This window comes from Alnus glutinosa, chromosome 7 (assembly GCF_958979055.1).
Source record: "Alnus glutinosa chromosome 7, dhAlnGlut1.1, whole genome shotgun sequence".
NCBI classification, from domain to species: domain Eukaryota; kingdom Viridiplantae; phylum Streptophyta; class Magnoliopsida; order Fagales; family Betulaceae; genus Alnus; species Alnus glutinosa.
This window is the reverse complement of record NC_084892.1, coordinates 27,074,471-27,092,227: the sequence shown is the minus strand read 5'-3', so window position 1 is coordinate 27,092,227 and position 17,757 is coordinate 27,074,471. Positions and strand designations below refer to the sequence as shown.

The following is a 17,757-nucleotide window of genomic DNA, read 5'->3' as shown; positions in this document are numbered from 1 at the left end:
ACTGTTTGTCATGGCCAGTCTAAGTCCATTTTAATTAACTCAGTTTGGTTGTACACTAGTTTTGTGGTAACTTAGGTAATCTTCCGTTGGTTGTACTCCAATTTGATTAGTGGAATGTGTAACTTTCTTCTAAAAAAAAAAAAAAAAAATGTTCCCTCCCCTCAAACTAAAAAAATAAAAAACTGGTTTTTTTTAATTTTGTTTTAGAATTTATAAAGATATTTTTGTCTTATTCAAAAAAATTTATGGTCATTTTTGTTTTTTTATTAGTCTCAGGAGAATATTGACATTTTTTAATAGTTTGAAGAGAGACATTAACATAATTGATAATTTGAAAGAAATGTTAACAATTAAATCATAGTTTGGGGATGACATTTATGACTTCCTTGCCTTTTGCATATCAGGGTATAACTTTGATTTCAAATATACTTATCAGTGTTTTGATTCCCGGTTCCCACTCCTTTTTTGCTTAGGAAAGGAAAAAAAAATATATATATATATATATATATATATATATATATATATATATATATATATATATATATATATATATATTTTTTTTTTTGGAAGCTTATCATCATTTTTTAAGAGATTCTAAAGTTAACCATTTCTTGAAGGAAAGCATATTCTTAAACTCTAGGGTCTCAGAGCATCTCCATACCTTCGTATGATACGTAATAGATAAATATAATTATTATGGGCCACTTTATTTTTCTAGCAAATGCTTCAAAATAGAACATCTTTATCCATTTTGCTATAGTGTAACACATACTTTTTTATTATTATTTTCGATCTCTTCCCTCTTTCCCCCCTTTGTCTCCATTCTCTCTCCCTCTCCCTCAATTTTTAGAACAAAAAATACATTGAAAAATAATATTTAAACTTGGAGGTTATGATTGCAAAATCACTTATAATTAAAAGGGTGTAAGTGAAGTTTCACGTAGTATTTTAATATAACTATTGCATGCAACTAATTAATTTTATAGTCTTTGTTCTACGGAAAGCCGAAGTTAGTGGTGAACATGGTATCCATTACCAGAATAATAGGTACGTATTTGAACTAGATTTTATAGTCTTTGTCGAATTATTTAGGTCTTTGAGGGAGTCACTTGCATTTCATTCCTTATGATCCTTAATCATATTGTACCAGTAATTTGGACCATATCTGCAAAATCTGGCAGATTTCGACAGATAGCTAGATAATGACTTCAACCTTGATGTCAAGGATATATGCCTTCGGAAATTAATTTGTAGGATTCCACAAAAATCAATTTGTCATTTCTGCTTTCAATGCTGCTTACAAATTCCTCAAGTTTTGGCTTTTTTCTTTATTGGTATGTGGTTAATTAAGGCAGTTTCTTCCTCTTCCATTGCAGTGTTGTCATGGGCTGACTCACTAGCATGGTACGCCATGAGCGTGATGATGACATACTTGACAAATGTCTGGAAGCTTGACCTTACCCATGCTGCTGCAATTGTAAATGTGTCTTCGGGTGCAGCCAACATATTGCCTATAGCCATGTCCGTCCTTGCAGATACTTTCCTTGGTCACTATTGCATCATCTTGCTCGCCAATTTTGCTTACAGCATTGTCAGTTTTCAAAACTTTCTTCATTTTTGACTTATTTCTGCTAAATCATTTGTTTAAATGGTTTTGGTTATCATTAGTGCTTCAAATGCAGTAAGTAGTAATGCTTTTTTTCTTTTTTCATTTATTTTTGTTCATGCTAATCAAATTTTGATGCTTCTGTGACAATGTTATTGGTTTGAAAATGTTACCCAATTCATCTTTGCGCCGGCCATACATGTTTAATTTGCAGGGGTTGAGCTTATTGGCAATGTCGACGCCACCAGTCCTTTCTAGATATACAGGCACCTGCAGAGCATACAAGCCAGATTGCATTGGTGATACCCAAAAGGCTCTGTTCTACACAGCGTTAGCTCTCATAGCTGTTGGGAGATCAGGCAATCTGGCATCTGCAAAGTCTTTCACGGAGAGACAACTAAAGGAAATCGAACCACTAGTTCCAGATGCTAGCTATGAAGATATTTCCAAAATGATGTGGAAATTGTTCGGCTGGTTGGCTTTGCTTTTTATCTCAATTTTTGGAGGCATTGCACTTCTATATATAAAACCATGGTCTGTGCGATTTGGAATATCAGCAATATGTACGGTAGCAGCAGTACTTGTGTTCATCAGTGGCTCATCGTCATACGCACATGATCCGCCGCAGGGGAGTCCTCTCACAACTGTTTCAAGAGTCTTTGTAGCCTCTGCTTCCAAGATCTTTTGTAGTCTCCCACGGGATGCAAATCAGCTTTATGAAAAACATCCACCAAGTGATCAAGCTCTTCACTTGGTGCCTCTGCCTCACACCCAGAGCCTCAGGTTTGGCCCTTGTGGACTCAAACCCTTTTATGACCTATTATAAATACCCAAATTTCATTTAAAAACTCATAAAAAGACCCAATCTTAGCCCTTTTAGCAACGCATCAAAATATGAAAATTCCATACGTTGTTATGTGCCTATTGAGGTAGGATAGTTGCATGATTCTTTTTTTTTTTTTTTGGCTAAATTTTAGAATCTCCAATAAGCATATCATATTGAGGTAGTTCCGGAAAAGCATAAGCTTTTACATTTTACACCCAAAGATTTTTTTCAATTTAAATAAGTTTTCTACGGAAATCAAATGAGATCTTAAGTTAGTTGATGATATTCTACAATGTGAAATATATACATTATTATATGAGCATCAACTTGTTAGAAATAATTAACATATTATTTAATCTAACATGCGCAGCGGAAAACGAATAAACAGGATTCAGGCTTACCTCTAGCCATATTTGCTCAAGCTTTTCCACGATCCATCTGAAGAATACGAAAAAGATTATTTGAGGGATCTTCTAACCTATGCCTATTGCTTGATGGCTGTACTGATGGTGTACACAGGCACTCTATTTATAGGCTAGGTTAGGGACCCTCAAAATGGTAAACACCGTATTTGTTTCCTTCCATCAAGGAAACAATATCGTTAATTGATTTTAAAATCAATTAACCGATTCCATATTTACGGTAATCTAAATAAATAGAATTAACCATAATACCGATTCTATATTTACGGTAATCTAAATTAATTAATACCGTATATGTTTATTATTAAAATAATAAACATAATAGACACCGTAAATGTGATATAAAGGCCACAACCAAAAAGGAATAATATATACTACATAAATATAATATATATTACATTCTCCCACTTGGACTTTATAACACATGACCATATGGTATTAGGTTCTTTAGTTTTGGCCAATCTTTTATGGAATCCTCCAACTCAGTTAAGAAGTGTTTCACACGAATCATGGCGGTAAAACCATTATAAAAGTAGGTCGTCCCTTCCATGTATCACAATGTAAACCACTCCTTACATGAGTACCTTATGGATAATCAAGCTTTATGAATAAACTTCCTATAAGTCATTCGGGTCCAACTTTATTTATCCTCATGGATAAAAAATAACAAATGTGCACAATAAACTTTATTTCATTAACTTTATGTCTATAGATCAAAAAAGAGTACAAAGTGAATCAACAAGTCCCATATGGTCCACATGACCTTTAAACTGTTTTACCGGTAAACCTTTTGTCATGGGGTCCGCAACCATTGATTCTGTACTAATATGCTCAATAGAAACTTCACGTCTCTTAATGTTATCCCTAACACTAAGATACTTGATGTCGATGTGCTTACTTCTGCTTCCACTTTTGTTATTCTTAGAGAAGAAAACTGCAGCAGAATTATCGCAAAAGATCTTAATGGGTCTTGCTATTGAATCGACAACCTTTAGTCCACCAATGAAGTTTCTTAACCACAATGCATGTGTACCAAATTCATAGCACGCTAGACTTTTAGCTTTCTTGGTAGACGTAGCAACTATAGTCTGCAAACTGCATCTCTAGGATCTATCATTCAATAAAAAGATATATACCTTAGAGTAGACTTTCTACTATCTACACAATCAGCAAACTCAAATCTAAACAACTAACCACCTTCAAATGGAAAGTGTATCCTTAGGTTAAGTTGTTCTTCTTGGTTCCTTGCATATACCGCAGGGCTTTATTTGCAGCACTTTATTGACTCAATATACTTATTGTCAGTCATATGGTTATGTATAATGCAGACGCTTAAAACTTTTCATCTGCCCTTATTCCAATACCTTTTGGGACATTAATCTGTATTTAATTAGTCCCTCTTAATTGCTACTGAAGGTGCAAATCCTTCATTCTAAATTTTTTTTTTTTTTTTTTCAAAACTTTTTCAATGTAGGCATTCCGAGACAATGTTAATATTCTTTATGTCTCTGTGAATCTCTATGTCAAAAGACATAAGAGGTTTCACCCAAATCCTTCATTTCAAAGTTTTGTGAACTTTATATAGCAAACCTAAATCACCACTTGCAAATATAGGACTAGAAAGATTACTGTACTCCCACTGACCTTAAGGTATATATACTAATCAACAAGGTTTTCTATAAACAATAACCTTGTAAAAAGTATCTTACCATTGAGAGATCTATCACAGCCCATAAATAGAATTCTTTAATTTGCAAGCTTTCTGACTGTTATTTATAAAACTTTTTGATTGTTTCATGTAAACCTCGTCCTTAAGATCCCTATTCAGAAAAGTTGTTTTCGCATCCACTTGATGTAGCTCTGGATCAAAAATAAGCTACTAATGCTATGATCATCTTGATGAACCATCCTTAGACACTGGAGAGAATGTTTCACGATAATCAATGCCTTCCTTATAAGTAAAACCATTGGCTACGAGTCTAGCTCGACCCTTCAGCCATGGACTTAACTCTCACTTCATGGCACTGAATCTCAATGAGGAGTTTTCTCCATTCATAGCATGTGAAAACAAATTTGGATCATCTTTATGTCCAACGTCAACATCAGACTCTGGGAGATATACAACATAATCACTAAGAATTGTTAATCTACTTATTCTATAGGATTTTCTTAATTCTACTTCCTCTGCATTTTGCAATGGGAGAATAGATTTTGAACCTGTTCTGTATGAGTTGGTTGTTCTAGAAGTGATTGTGGCTCAGGATAATCAATCTGATTTTCCTGAATACAATCAATCATCCTCTATGAGGAGGAGATTTGGCCAACTCTAGTGCTTCCTCAAATTCCAATTTATGTGAATGAGCACTCCCACTAGGTTCCGTATCCTCTAGAAATTTTACAATCAACAACTCTAGGCTTATATGAAGGATAATAAAACATTAAAACCCTTTAAAGTTTACTAGATAGCTTATAAAAGATCCGCTGATTGTCCTTGAATCTAATTTCCTTAGGCGAGGATTATAAATCCTCTCTTTAGCAAGGCAACCCCATATGTGTAAATAATTTAAACTAAGCTTCCATCTATTTCATACTTTAAAAGGTGTCTTATGGACAACCTTAGATGGAATACTGTTTAACATATACACAATGGTCTTCAAAGCTTTACTCTATAAGGTTAATAGCAGATTAGTATTACTAATCATTTCCCTTTGTGTGTACCTACCTTAATACTCTATGCCTATATTAGATCTTATGATCTTCATATTGTTTCTCTTCTTCTTCCTTATAGATATTGAAAGCATTCAATACCCCAGCTTTAATATTTAGAAGATAGACATACATAAACTTTATATGGTCATCACTGAAAGAGATAAAAATATCTCTGACCATTTAGGCAATGAGTATGGAAAGGTTAACATATTTCAATGTACATGATCTCAAAAATTTTAAAAGGCTCTCTTTGGCACCTCTAATGGTCTTGTTGGTATGCTTTCCCTTATGCAATCCACACAAGTACCAAAGTCAGTAAATCACCGACTTTTATTTTCTGTATGGAGATATATTTCAATCTCCAAAGCCATAACAAGAGCATTTTTAAATTCTTAAAGACTCTACTTTACGTCAACATCACTATGCAGAAATAAACAAATAATTTTGTTTCAAAAATTGGGACGTAGGTCAATTTTAAATAGACTTTAAATAAACCCCAACCAATATTCCACCAAAAAAAAAATAAGAAAAATTTCAAGTTTAAAATAAAATTGAAATTTTTAATAAGCCAAACTAGAAAATAGATTTCAAAAAGATTATGGAATATAAATCATTTTTTGAGGTCAAAATTATAACTGAATTTTAAAATTAACCTATAGATCCCAACAAGCTCAAATTATAAACACGTGTTATCCATTTTAAAAAGGACTCTGCATTTGTGTTGACAATGTGGATTGTTAAACCATAATCAATCCACAATATATTTGATTGAGTCACTAAAAGAGATTCACGACATACTAGATATGGAGATTATCTTTATTTTAAGTCATTTCTTATACTTCATGCAATCTTTCTTTATATGCCCTTAATTTTCCTTATTTCATGAGAAATATGTATCTTGATTGCCATAATACTTTATTGGCACCTTATTCTCATGCTTTAAGTGTTGGACATGATTGCATTTATTGGTCCTTCCTTTGACATGAATAATCATGTGAACACTTTATAAATTCTCTCATATCCTTGAATACACATGGTTAGAAGTTTATTTACTAACCATTTATCCTTACGTGTGTTACAAGATAAAATTCTACACTTAGAAGAGAGAATTCAAAAAATTGAAATAGACCAACAATGACTCAAAAATCTCAATCTTTAGGGACTTAAGCTAATCTATAATATCCTTCATTCCCATAATGGGATTATAAACACTTCAGAAACTGTAAAAGGTTTGTCTTTAAAGCTTTTTCTATTAGGGTGCTGGCCAAGTTTTGTTTGAACTTACTAAATGTTCATAAACAACCTTTATAAAACTTTGGCTCTAAAACATTCAGGAATAAATCCCTGATGACTTTAGTGACATGAGATTTCATGAACATCTAACTTAAGTGATTAAATCACTCCCACCGTTCATGCTTAATAATCTAACGTGGCGTACTTAATTCCGCGGGAGTAGGTGGTTTGTCCACACGGAGTACCAAAATTTTTAACACCCCAAATGAAAAAGCATATCAATCATTTTTCCAGTCAGAAAAATATTATCATAATGTATTGGAATATAAAACCACCAAAAGGTAGAGTAACAGGAATAGCTGCAATAACCCAAAATTAAAATAAATACTTTAATGCTATGAAGTAACTTTATTTTAAATTAGTCAATGCCAATTTAAATAGTAAATTTCAACCTACCTTTGGGCAAAGGTTGCATCACGCATGAAATTTACTCTTTATTGATAAGACTAATAAATTTAAATATTAATAAATAAAATTCTTCGTACCTTTGGGCAACCGAAAGAAATTTTACTTTTAATACTAAATTTGTTATCTCATTCTAATTAAGTCATAAAAATAAAAACTTCCCTTTGGGGATAGGTAATTAAATTTATGAGTTAATTACAATACGATGTTAATTTTTCTATATGAAGTTCATGTGTACGATCCTTATGCAATTATTACAAAATTAGGATGCTTTGGCTCTCCCAAAATCATAATAATCACGCTGTAATTCATGAACATCTAATAAATCTTTATGAGGTTCATGCGTGTGATCCTGATGTAATTATCATACAAAAATGGGATGCTTTGGCTCTCCCATAATTATTATGATAATTACGTGTGTGTAATCTTGATGCAATTGTCATTCAAAATTGGGATGCTGTGGCTCTCCCAAAATTATCATGATAATTGCTACTTCATTAACATCTAACAACTTTATAGATGCCCCCTTAATGGCCTTAGGAATATAACAAACCAATACTTAAATGGGGTAAACAGCATTTTCCAAGGTGCAAGCAGATGAGCTCCCAGGAAAGTGAGGGGGGTCACACCGGACACACTTAAATCCCAAGACTTTCCTTGCCAGAACTTTCCCCGACATTGCATTCTTAGATATTACTGTAAACACACCAGTATATATGGTATTGTTAATTATTCTTAGGTCTAGGCATCAAACAATTTATATTTAAACAATATAAATTTAAAATATATATTCCTCAATTCATGTATTAAATAAACAATAATTTTAATACACAATACTGTAAATAATAAAGGGAATAAAACTTTAATATGAGGACATAATAAAACACATGGCCTAATGGTTTAGTAAGTGGCCAAGGCTCTTTACACCTGGTGAACCCAGGTTCTAAACACCATAAGGCCTAAATTCCCCTTTTAAAAAGAATTTGATGGATTACTGAAAAGGGTTGCTGTATTGGGCTGACCCAATTGGGTTAACCCACTTAATTTGGGTTGGGTATCTGTATTGGGCTACTATATTGGGTTGGGCTTTTGGGTCACAAGACTCCAAATGGGCTACTGTATTTGGCAATTAGGTCAACCCACTTAATCGGGTCAGGCCTCTGGGTCTATGTATAGTGCTGGCCCAAACTAGGTCAGCCCACTTAAATGGCCCAAAACTGCATGGGTTTTAAAAAACCCTACCCGAAAATATATCAAACCCAAAAACTTTAATGGGTCGAAACCCTACCCAGTCACCAACCAACCCGACCCGTAATGTTCCAGATGGGTTGAAAACCCTAAAAATGGAACCCTAGCCGCCACCCCTTTATGAAAATACCCATATCAAGATTACAACAACTCAAAATTAGGCAGTATATCACAATACACAGAATAGTGATAAAACAAAAAATAGTTATATCAAATTTATGGGTTTTCACAAACAGTACGTGAACAACAAATATTCACAAAATAATCGCTAATGCGTTTCTATCATGTCACAAAAGACGAAATATTGCTCAAACAATATTGACAACAGAAGTGAACAATACCAAATAGAATATACTTGATTCAATATTGATAACCAATAAAAAAAAAAAAAAATTACTTGATTCAATATTGATAACGCATAGTAAAATTATACGCTAAGCAAAATAGCACAAAGGCTGGCTCTGATACCACATGTTAGAAATAATCAACATATTATTTAATCTAACATGCGCAGCGGAAAACGAATAAACAGGATTCAGGCTTACTTCTAGCCATATTTGCTCAAGCTTTTCCACGATCCATCTGAAGAATACGAAAAAGATTATTTGAGGGATCTTCTAACCTATGCCTATTGCTTGATGGCTGTACTGATGGTGTACACAGGCACTCTATTTATAGGCTAGGTTAGGGACCCTCAAAATGGTAAACACCGTATTTGTTTCCTTCCATCAAGGAAACAATATCGTTAATTGATTTTAAAATCAATTAACCGATTCCATATTTACGGTAATCTAAATAAATAGAATTAACCATAATACCGATTCTATATTTACGGTAATCTAAATTAATTAATACCGTATATGTTTATTATTAAAATAATAAACATAATAGACACCGTAAATGTGATATAAAGGCCACAACCAAAAAGGAATAATATATACTACATAAATATAATATATATTACACAACTAAGTTAAGGCACCAAAACAACCAAAATAAAAGAACTTAGGATAAACCAAAAAAATTAAACAGGGTCTTAAGTTAATTGAGTGCATACTACAATATATCTAATTGTTATTTAATAACTATAATAACAAAAAAAAATGAGAAAAGAAAATTCAAAGAACCGAGAAACACCAAAAAAACGGAGAAAAAAATAATTCACTAATGCTCCGTTTGTTTCGATGTAAAATGATTTCGACGAAATCATTTTCAGAAAAAATGATTTTCTAAAAAATATTTTTCGGTGTTTGGTTCGCACGAAAAAATTACGAAATGCAAAAATAAGAGTTTGGTAATTGTCGCCGGAATCCGGCAACATCCGGTCGCCGTTGCCGGATTCCGGCGAGAAAGTTTGACCGGATCCGGCCAAAATGGCCGGATTCAGGCCAGAATCTTCCGAATCCAGCCGGATCAATGGCCGGATCCGTCCAGATCCGACCGGCTTGGCCGGAATCCGGCGATATCCCGGCCGGAATTTGGTCTGCCGATGCCGGATTCCGATACCGGCAGAATTCCGGCCGCCTGATTCCGGCACCGGCAGGTTTCCGGCAACTGGATGTTGTCGGACTCCGGCGCCGACTGGATCTCGATGACCGACAATTGCTAAATTTTAACGATCGGATATCAAACATGCGTGTAAAGATGAAGAGCTTAATTTCGGAAAACGATTTACTGTTTTAAAAATCGTAAATCTTTTTCCAAAAATTAAAGAAACTTTTACGGTCAAACCGAAAATGATTTTCGTTGACTGTTATTTTTGCCCCAACCAAACACCAAAAAATACCAAAATCATTTTCCAAAAATCATTTTACGCCGAAACAAACGGAGCATAAGAAGAGAATTAGCTTCAGTAGTACTGCAAGATTCTAAGTTACAAAGTTATTGTCTTTATACTTTGATAGAATTCCTGGTTCCGTCCCTGCTCACACTTATAATATGTTTTCACTCAAACGTTTTTACAATCACAGGCATAAACTCAACATGTAAGTTATCATGACTTGCAAAATTCATCGTTTTTAAATGCAGGTGCCTTGACAAGGCTGCCATTATAGTCCCAACCCAAAGCGTAGAGCAACAAGAAGAAAATAGATGGAAGCTTTGCAGGGTGACAGAAGTAGAGGAAACAAAAATCTTTATACGCATGATACCAATGTGGATGACCTTCACTATGTGTGGGGTCGTGAGTTCAATAGGAGAGACTTATTTTTTAGAGCAAGCAAACCATATGAATCGCAAGGTTGGAAAATGGAAGGTCCCTCTTCCAATACTACCAATCTTCTACAACATTGCAAAATCAGCGTTGGCCGCACTCTATGGCATAGTGGCTGGCAAATTGAAAAAAAAAAAAGAGATCAAGAAAATATGCAGCCCCCATTGGAATGATAATAGCAATGCTATTTTCTGTGGGATGTTGTGTCGTGGCTGCAAAAGTGGAGACTAGGAGGCTAGGCGTGATCAAAAGGCATGGGTTACTTGACAAACCTGATGAGCAAATCCCAATGAGCATGTTCTGGCTTCTTCCACAGTTTCTCCTTCTTGGTGCCCTTGATGGAATCAATGGTATAAGCATTTATGATTTCTTCACCGCTGAAGTTCCTGCCTCAATGAGGCCCTTAATGCAAACTTTTGCCTGGGTTGCTTTTGGAGCAGGGACTGTGGGTAGTGTCCTTTCAGTTTATGTCGTGGGTAAGGTCAAACCAAATTGGTTTCAAGACACACTGAATAAAAGTCATTTGGATAACTACTATTGGACACTCACAGTATTCAGTTCCCTAAATCTTGTCTTGTACATCTTGGTGGCAATTTGGTACCCCTATCAAGACTATCCACCGGAATCACTGGATAGCGTCGATCAAAACCGAGTCGAGGTCAGGCGATTATTTCCCTGCTGTCCTTAACCAAATAAAAAAGAACGGATATAGTCGATCCAAGCTTCGACATTATATGTCTATCAATGTGGTTCATATCAATCAATAAAACATGTAGTAGTTGAAAATGTTTCTAAGAGCATCTCAGCATGCTTATTCATTTTAGCTGTTCAAAAAGTTTAGCTACTTTACTTTCTCAACACGTTCTCTATTTTCTTTAAATATTATTTTATTTCCAACAATTTTATAACTGAAGACCATGGAGTACTCTTGCTTTATTTTTGTTGTTATTTTATTTCTGCAAGCTCACTATCAGCCCATACACCAAATCCAGCTCAACTTGGCTGGTTGCAACAAATATGGTGAAATAAACCCCACGTGATGAAGCAAATGTTATGGAGAACCTGATTCATTCCAAGAATTCCCCACCTCTCTTCTACAGAGCATCTCCAAACAAATGCCCACAAAATGCCAACCAATTTCTTGAACAATCACTTACTACGGCAGCTTCTCGATCGAGCAAAAAATGTCGAGTTTGGATTTCTCTGAATGGAAATAGAGGATGTCATTTTCCTTAAGAAACTCCTCGGGCAATTGCTCGGCATCCTCATGATCAGAGCTCTCACACCCAATCTCATACAGAAAACCAAACCCAAAATCAATCTCGTCCACTGCCAACTTTCTCGGCAACCAAACATTCGAATTTGCAAGTGCAAAGCGGGAAGGGAGTGCAGTGTCTAAGAAAGAAGATGAGAGAGACAGGAGCAGCAGAAAGAGATGAGAGGAAACCGTTAAAAAAACAAAACAAGAGTAGGCAACCACTGTAGGAAAAATATTGGTTTTAGATAAGAAGTTATTGGAGAAGAATTTTGGCTCATATTAACTAAATTTAGAGAATCCAGGGTTTTACACAATCTGGTGGGAGATGCTCTAAAGAATGTAATAAAAATAACCTGGATATCATACATAGCCATTGCTAAGTGAGGTTGGCCAATGGGAAACTTTCTAACTTAGGGCACACTCGGAAAAAAAATGCTTTAAAAGTCTACATTGAAATGGCTGGAGCTCTGTAAAGGCTCCACTCATTTGTTCGCACCACCCACCCTTAAAGATGGAGCTCTTTAAAGGCTGAAAGAAACAAATAAATAAAATCAGCTTCCACTGACAGGTGGGACTGGTGCCGGTTTTGCATCCTCAGCTTTCTCGTGTTCTTTATTTAACATCTGGAGAGAACCAAAAATTGCAAATTAAAAACAATCTACATACATCAGCCCAATTAATTAGCAGTATTATCTCAGTCAGGAGGGGGCATGTCACCTTGTTATTGATCAAGTTGTGGAGCGCAATGACACTTCGGATGAGAGAGGAAAGATATATAACCAACATCATATCATTTGTTTTTACTGCACAAGGGAAGAATAAGATAAAAATTCTCAAAATACAAACAGATTACCGTCTGCCCACTTAAATTAAAAGGAAAATATAATGTTCATAATTTATGGATTGTATTACCAGCAAATGCCTTGATTAACTCGGCCACGTTGAGATTTGGAAGCAGGTTGAACACATCCTGAAATTTTAAAATATGAGGAAACATGTGACATGGGTAAACGAAGAAGTAAAAGGATCAGGAGCACAGATCAGATTGGAGAGGTATGATTATGCCATTATTTTCATATTGAAATGTCAAAGAATGTAGGTAAATAACAAAAAAAAAAAAAAAATAGTGAAAATGGTAATGTTAAAAATGTATGAAAAGGTAACAAAAACTATACCTGTAAATGATAAAGTATCTCATGATTTAATGGAACCTTCCCATCAATAACAAGATCAAGGTACCCACGTATCTCTCGTAACCGTGCATCCAAACCATTTAAAGCAGTAAGTTTTCCAGCAACCTGAACAAAACAAAAAGCAACTCTATTACTTGAAAATCTTTTTTGCTCAGAGATAAACATACATAATCAAAAAGCTTAATTGTGAAATTTATTGAAGAGATCGATTTAGCAAATAAATATAAGAAAATGCTTGTAGGAACATAAAACCTCAGTTGCAAGTGTACTGATGGTTGTATCCTTCACGTCCCTTAGCAAGTGCTCCACTCCTGTTGACGAATTACATGAGAATGTAATTGGTAATGGAGATTAAATAAATTCAAGATAATGTCGATTTGCATCTTCTTTCAGATTTCTAAATGGTGAAAATTTATGAAAGGAAAATGTAATTTTCATGTCATGGCATACCAATTTCCTCAACCTCGTGAGCAGCAATTTCTGAAGGCACGTGAACGAAAACCTTCTGGCTTTTTTGTGTAGCATTCTGTAAACATAATCAAGCATTAAATTAACATCAAGGACGACAAATGGAGACTGCTTACGGGAAAAACAGTAACTGACTGACTTCCATTGGTCTCTTCTAAAATCATAGGAACTATTCTCAACAGTTAACCATATCCAATCTCTATATAAAGATATTAAATAAGAAAATATGATATTTTTCTTACCTCCTTCACTTCTTCAACATCATAGTAAGCCTTAGTGGGTATCCCCATCTCTTTAGGCTGGACATCAATAATGACCAAGACAGGATTTGGGACATAGCTACAACACACAAAGAAATTGATCACAAAAATAGACTTCAAATGAAAAACAAAGACAGAATATGTTGCAAAACCACCGAAGGAATATATTCATACATTAATCTAATTGAAAGCCTCAAGCTAGTGTTATATAGGATTCCATCAAAACTAGATTAGTTAAAACAATAAGATTTGAACATCAGGCACCCAAAAAAACGAGGGCATGATAAAGTTACATAAACATCCAACTGTAAAACCCTTTTCTCCCTAAAATTAAGGTACATGATCTCACTTGTGGAATAATCTGTGAACCTCTAGATCATTCTCGCGTAACTTTGGTCCTGTACTATACCAACCGACCACGTGCTCCTTAGCTGAAACATGATTAGAAATTGACATATAGAGAAAAATTAGAATTCCCCATAAAAACTTTTAAACTGACATCATATTCACTCTTAAATTGAAACAAGAATACCATTGATTCTCTTGAACATTGAAAACATCGATTCATGATAGTTGTGGTCAAGAAACCATATGCTTGGATCCTTGTCGTCTTCTTCAAAGGGCACTGAAATAACAAGATTACTACTTAGTATTACCAACAGAACTCTCATCATACTATGAATCATGTTGTTGAATTGAAATACAAATTTTAGAAAGCCTACAGCCTTATAAAATTGCCCAATCAATATAAACGACGGGGATTCTAATGCTGAAAACATTAAGGAAGAAAGAAGTTCCAGGGTCTTCTTTCAATAAAATATAAAGGCAAATCTAACATATCTTGACATTGCCGTCTTTTGAATATCTACACCACTTTATTCCTCGAGTTTGAATTTGCATTCGTGGAGGAAGATATTCGCCAGGTTCAACTTAGTTGTGGACTGGGTTGTGGGGAAGTTGTTGGGTCGGTTTGGTGGGTTCAGTCTGGGCCATAAGGTTAAAGGGTTTTGTTTGGGCCGGTTCATGCCTAAACTCAGTTTCAAAGAGACATTGGAAGTCTCTAAGTTTAAGGGTCCGGGTTCAGACCCTGACGCGGGTCTCGTCTCAGCGAAGTGTCCGACGGTTTCTCTTCGGCTGGAGATGACTTCGGCGGCTGTTTCTAGGGTGGTTCTGGGTCTGTCGGCAGAGTGGGTCTTCTCAGGTGAGGTCTGCTTTCGCCAGTAGGAGTGATTCTGCTGCTCCAAGGTTTGTCTTTCCTCCCTTGCCGACTTCCTCTCCTGATCCTTTGATTGCTGCTGATGGGTTCTCTGCTACGGCAAAGGGGATGCTGTCTTCAGCGTCTCTGGAGGTTCCCTCAGGTCAGAGGGGCCATCTCCGGGACCAGTTAGCAATGGCGTTGGGTCTGTTGAGCTCCGGTATCAGCCCCAAGGAAAAGTCAAGCTTTTTTCAGCCAAGGAAGCAGCGGCAGTGCTTCCAGATTTGAACCCTGCAGGGGGGTCAATTTCCAAGAAGGGTTTCGTTAAGCCTTCTTCTTCGATGAAGGGCTTCCTTCGACGGGGGCTTCTTAACCCGAGTTCGGCTAGGAAAGCTTCAACTACTCATACCTCGCTTTTAGAGATGATTGTGTCTTCATCAACTCCAGCCACTCCTTTTGTTGAAAAGGGTGATGATTCCAGGGTGAACGAGGATTCGTCCTTGGCGATTATGGATGCCTTTGAAGAGGACTTTCTTTGGAGGGAGATTTTGAATTTGGTGATACAAACGCGTCCTCTAGTAGGGTGTGCTTCTTGAGGGTTCGGGTTTGAGGGCTTTTGGTTTTGAGGGTTTCTTGAGTTTCTTTCTTTTTTTTGGGTTTTTTCTTTTTCGCTTTCTAGTTAGGTGCTTTCTCTTGTATACTTTCGGTGTACTTAGGGGCGCCTTACGCTTTAAATAAGACCAATTTATTACTAATAAAATAAATAAATAAATAAAACTACAATTTCTTTTTTGTTTTTTTGGATGAATGAGTGAATTTTATATCAACCACCAAAACGATTACAGCCTAACTACTAAACTTGCTCCAAACACCACACTCGACATCAATATCACAATGCATAAAGAACAGCCAGTCATCAACTTGAGGCCACACATATAATCTAATCCTAACCAACCATTTTACCTTCATGGAATTTCCACAAGTTCTATGACTTTGCCCCCTAAATTATCGCAACCCAAAAATTTGTCATTTGAAGTGGAAGCAATCTTTCATTTTTAACAAAATTGCTGTGGTTCGAGATAACTCACTTCTGATTACTTTTTGTGATAAGTAACTCAACTTCTGATTACTTTGAATAGCATTAACTCTATTGCCTAAACTGAAGGCACCATGTGCTAGACCTTATGATTGCAAACGTAAGCCCTCAAACAATAGCTACACTTTCGATAATCTTAAAATCAAACTTCGCATTGCAAAACCTGAGATTCATCTATTAATTGAGTACAAACCCTACCAATAAAAATTCCCAAATCATGTAAAATTTAGGCGGAGAAAACAATAATAGTAACTACAACTGACAAAGCATCTAAAGGCAAAACTCAAAGTTTCAGCTATTATAAAATAAGCCCAAAAACTAACAGCATCGGTGCTAACATCCAACACTAACGCATAATTCTCATTGCGTAACAACAATTATACAGAGCATTCACAACCCTAACCCTAACTTAGGTTAAACAATTAAGATAATCCATGAAATTCCAAAGCGTTAATATCCATAATTTCCTTTAGATCTAAACAAAACTAAGAAAATCGACGGGAAAATTGAAATATCGGACCTGCATAGCTGTTGGTGACGTCGACGGTGCCTCTGAAGGAGCTACCGAGCAAGACTCCGACAACTCGCTTGCGCGTGTCCCTGGCGACTCGGTTGTAGTTGTCGACGATGCTGAGCAGAACCAGTGGGTGAACGATGACCTTCTCGATGGGCTTAGATGATACTTGCTGGGACTTGATCACGTCCATCGGCGATATCTCGACGAGCCCTTGGGTGATATTTTCCTGGTCCTTTTATCTCCGTCTTCGCTACTTTTGCTCTGTCCTTTGAGTTGCTTGTAGAAAGAGTAAAGACCCAACAGAAAAAGAAGATCTCCGGCTCTTAGTAGCACGAGTTTTACTGCCACGCTGGCAAGACCTTGGTTTCTCTATTCTAAAACCGGTTTGCGTGTTTTCGAACTTTTTTTTTTTTTCTCAGAAAAAATAAATAAATAAAGTTAAACAAAATATTTTTTTTTTTTTTTTTTTTTGAACAGAACAAAATAAAATTTTTAAAAAAATAACACACATACAGAGTAACAGAGGTGAGAATGACACGGGCAGTTTTTGTGGATGGCAAATCATTTTATTTTTATTTATTTACTAGTAATTTAGGAAGAGTGAAAAAACCCTAATCACCCAAGTAAACATAGAACAATCTCTATAAAATATTAAAGTTTACTCAAAATTCGAAGTACTAGGCTTAAATAACTAAAGCAAGTTGGGCTTAAATAGCTTAAGAAAACAAAATTTTTTCCAAAAAAAATTATTATTATTATTATTATTATAGAAGATCAGTCTACTGATTGAACTAGGAATTCTGACAAAATCTGGAGAAATTTTTGTACTTAAAACACTTTCAAAATGATAAAAATAAATATTTCATAAAATGACAAAAAAAAAAAAAATCTAAAAACGCTGATTCAAATGGAAAACAACGGATTTTTAAGCGAAAAAAAAAAAAAAAAAAAAAAGTTCAGCAAGCTTTTTGGATTGAGGCTTGTGTGCGACTCTAATACTCATAGCAAACGTTATACTGCACGATATTGCCACAGATACATCTAATTAT

At 35.3% G+C, this 17,757-nt stretch overlaps 2 protein-coding genes across 2 annotated transcripts; one reads left to right on the top strand and one right to left on the bottom strand.

Annotated features, from left to right (window-relative positions):
• The first annotated feature begins 1,356 nt into the window (after window positions 1-1,356).
• On the top strand, window positions 1,357-11,526 carry LOC133874255 (protein NRT1/ PTR FAMILY 5.5-like). The gene is made up of 3 exons (XM_062312132.1): window positions 1,357-1,591; window positions 1,821-2,389; window positions 10,538-11,526. The coding sequence occupies exons 1-3, from the start codon at window positions 1,412-1,414 to the stop codon at window positions 10,950-10,952; spliced, it is 1,164 nt and encodes a 387-aa protein (XP_062168116.1). The 5' UTR covers window positions 1,357-1,411; the 3' UTR covers window positions 10,953-11,526.
• Window positions 11,527-12,232: 706 nt separating this feature from the next.
• Window positions 12,233-17,011, bottom strand: LOC133874161 (26S proteasome non-ATPase regulatory subunit 7 homolog A-like). Its single transcript, XM_062312009.1, has 10 exons — window positions 16,712-17,011; window positions 14,433-14,525; window positions 14,250-14,331; window positions 13,883-13,979; window positions 13,623-13,698; window positions 13,425-13,483; window positions 13,155-13,277; window positions 12,892-12,949; window positions 12,697-12,782; window positions 12,233-12,602 (listed from the first exon to the last, which is right to left on the bottom strand). The coding sequence occupies exons 1-10, from the start codon at window positions 16,896-16,898 to the stop codon at window positions 12,531-12,533; spliced, it is 933 nt and encodes a 310-aa protein (XP_062167993.1). The 5' UTR covers window positions 16,899-17,011; the 3' UTR covers window positions 12,233-12,530.
• Between the last annotated feature and the right edge of the window lie 746 nt (window positions 17,012-17,757).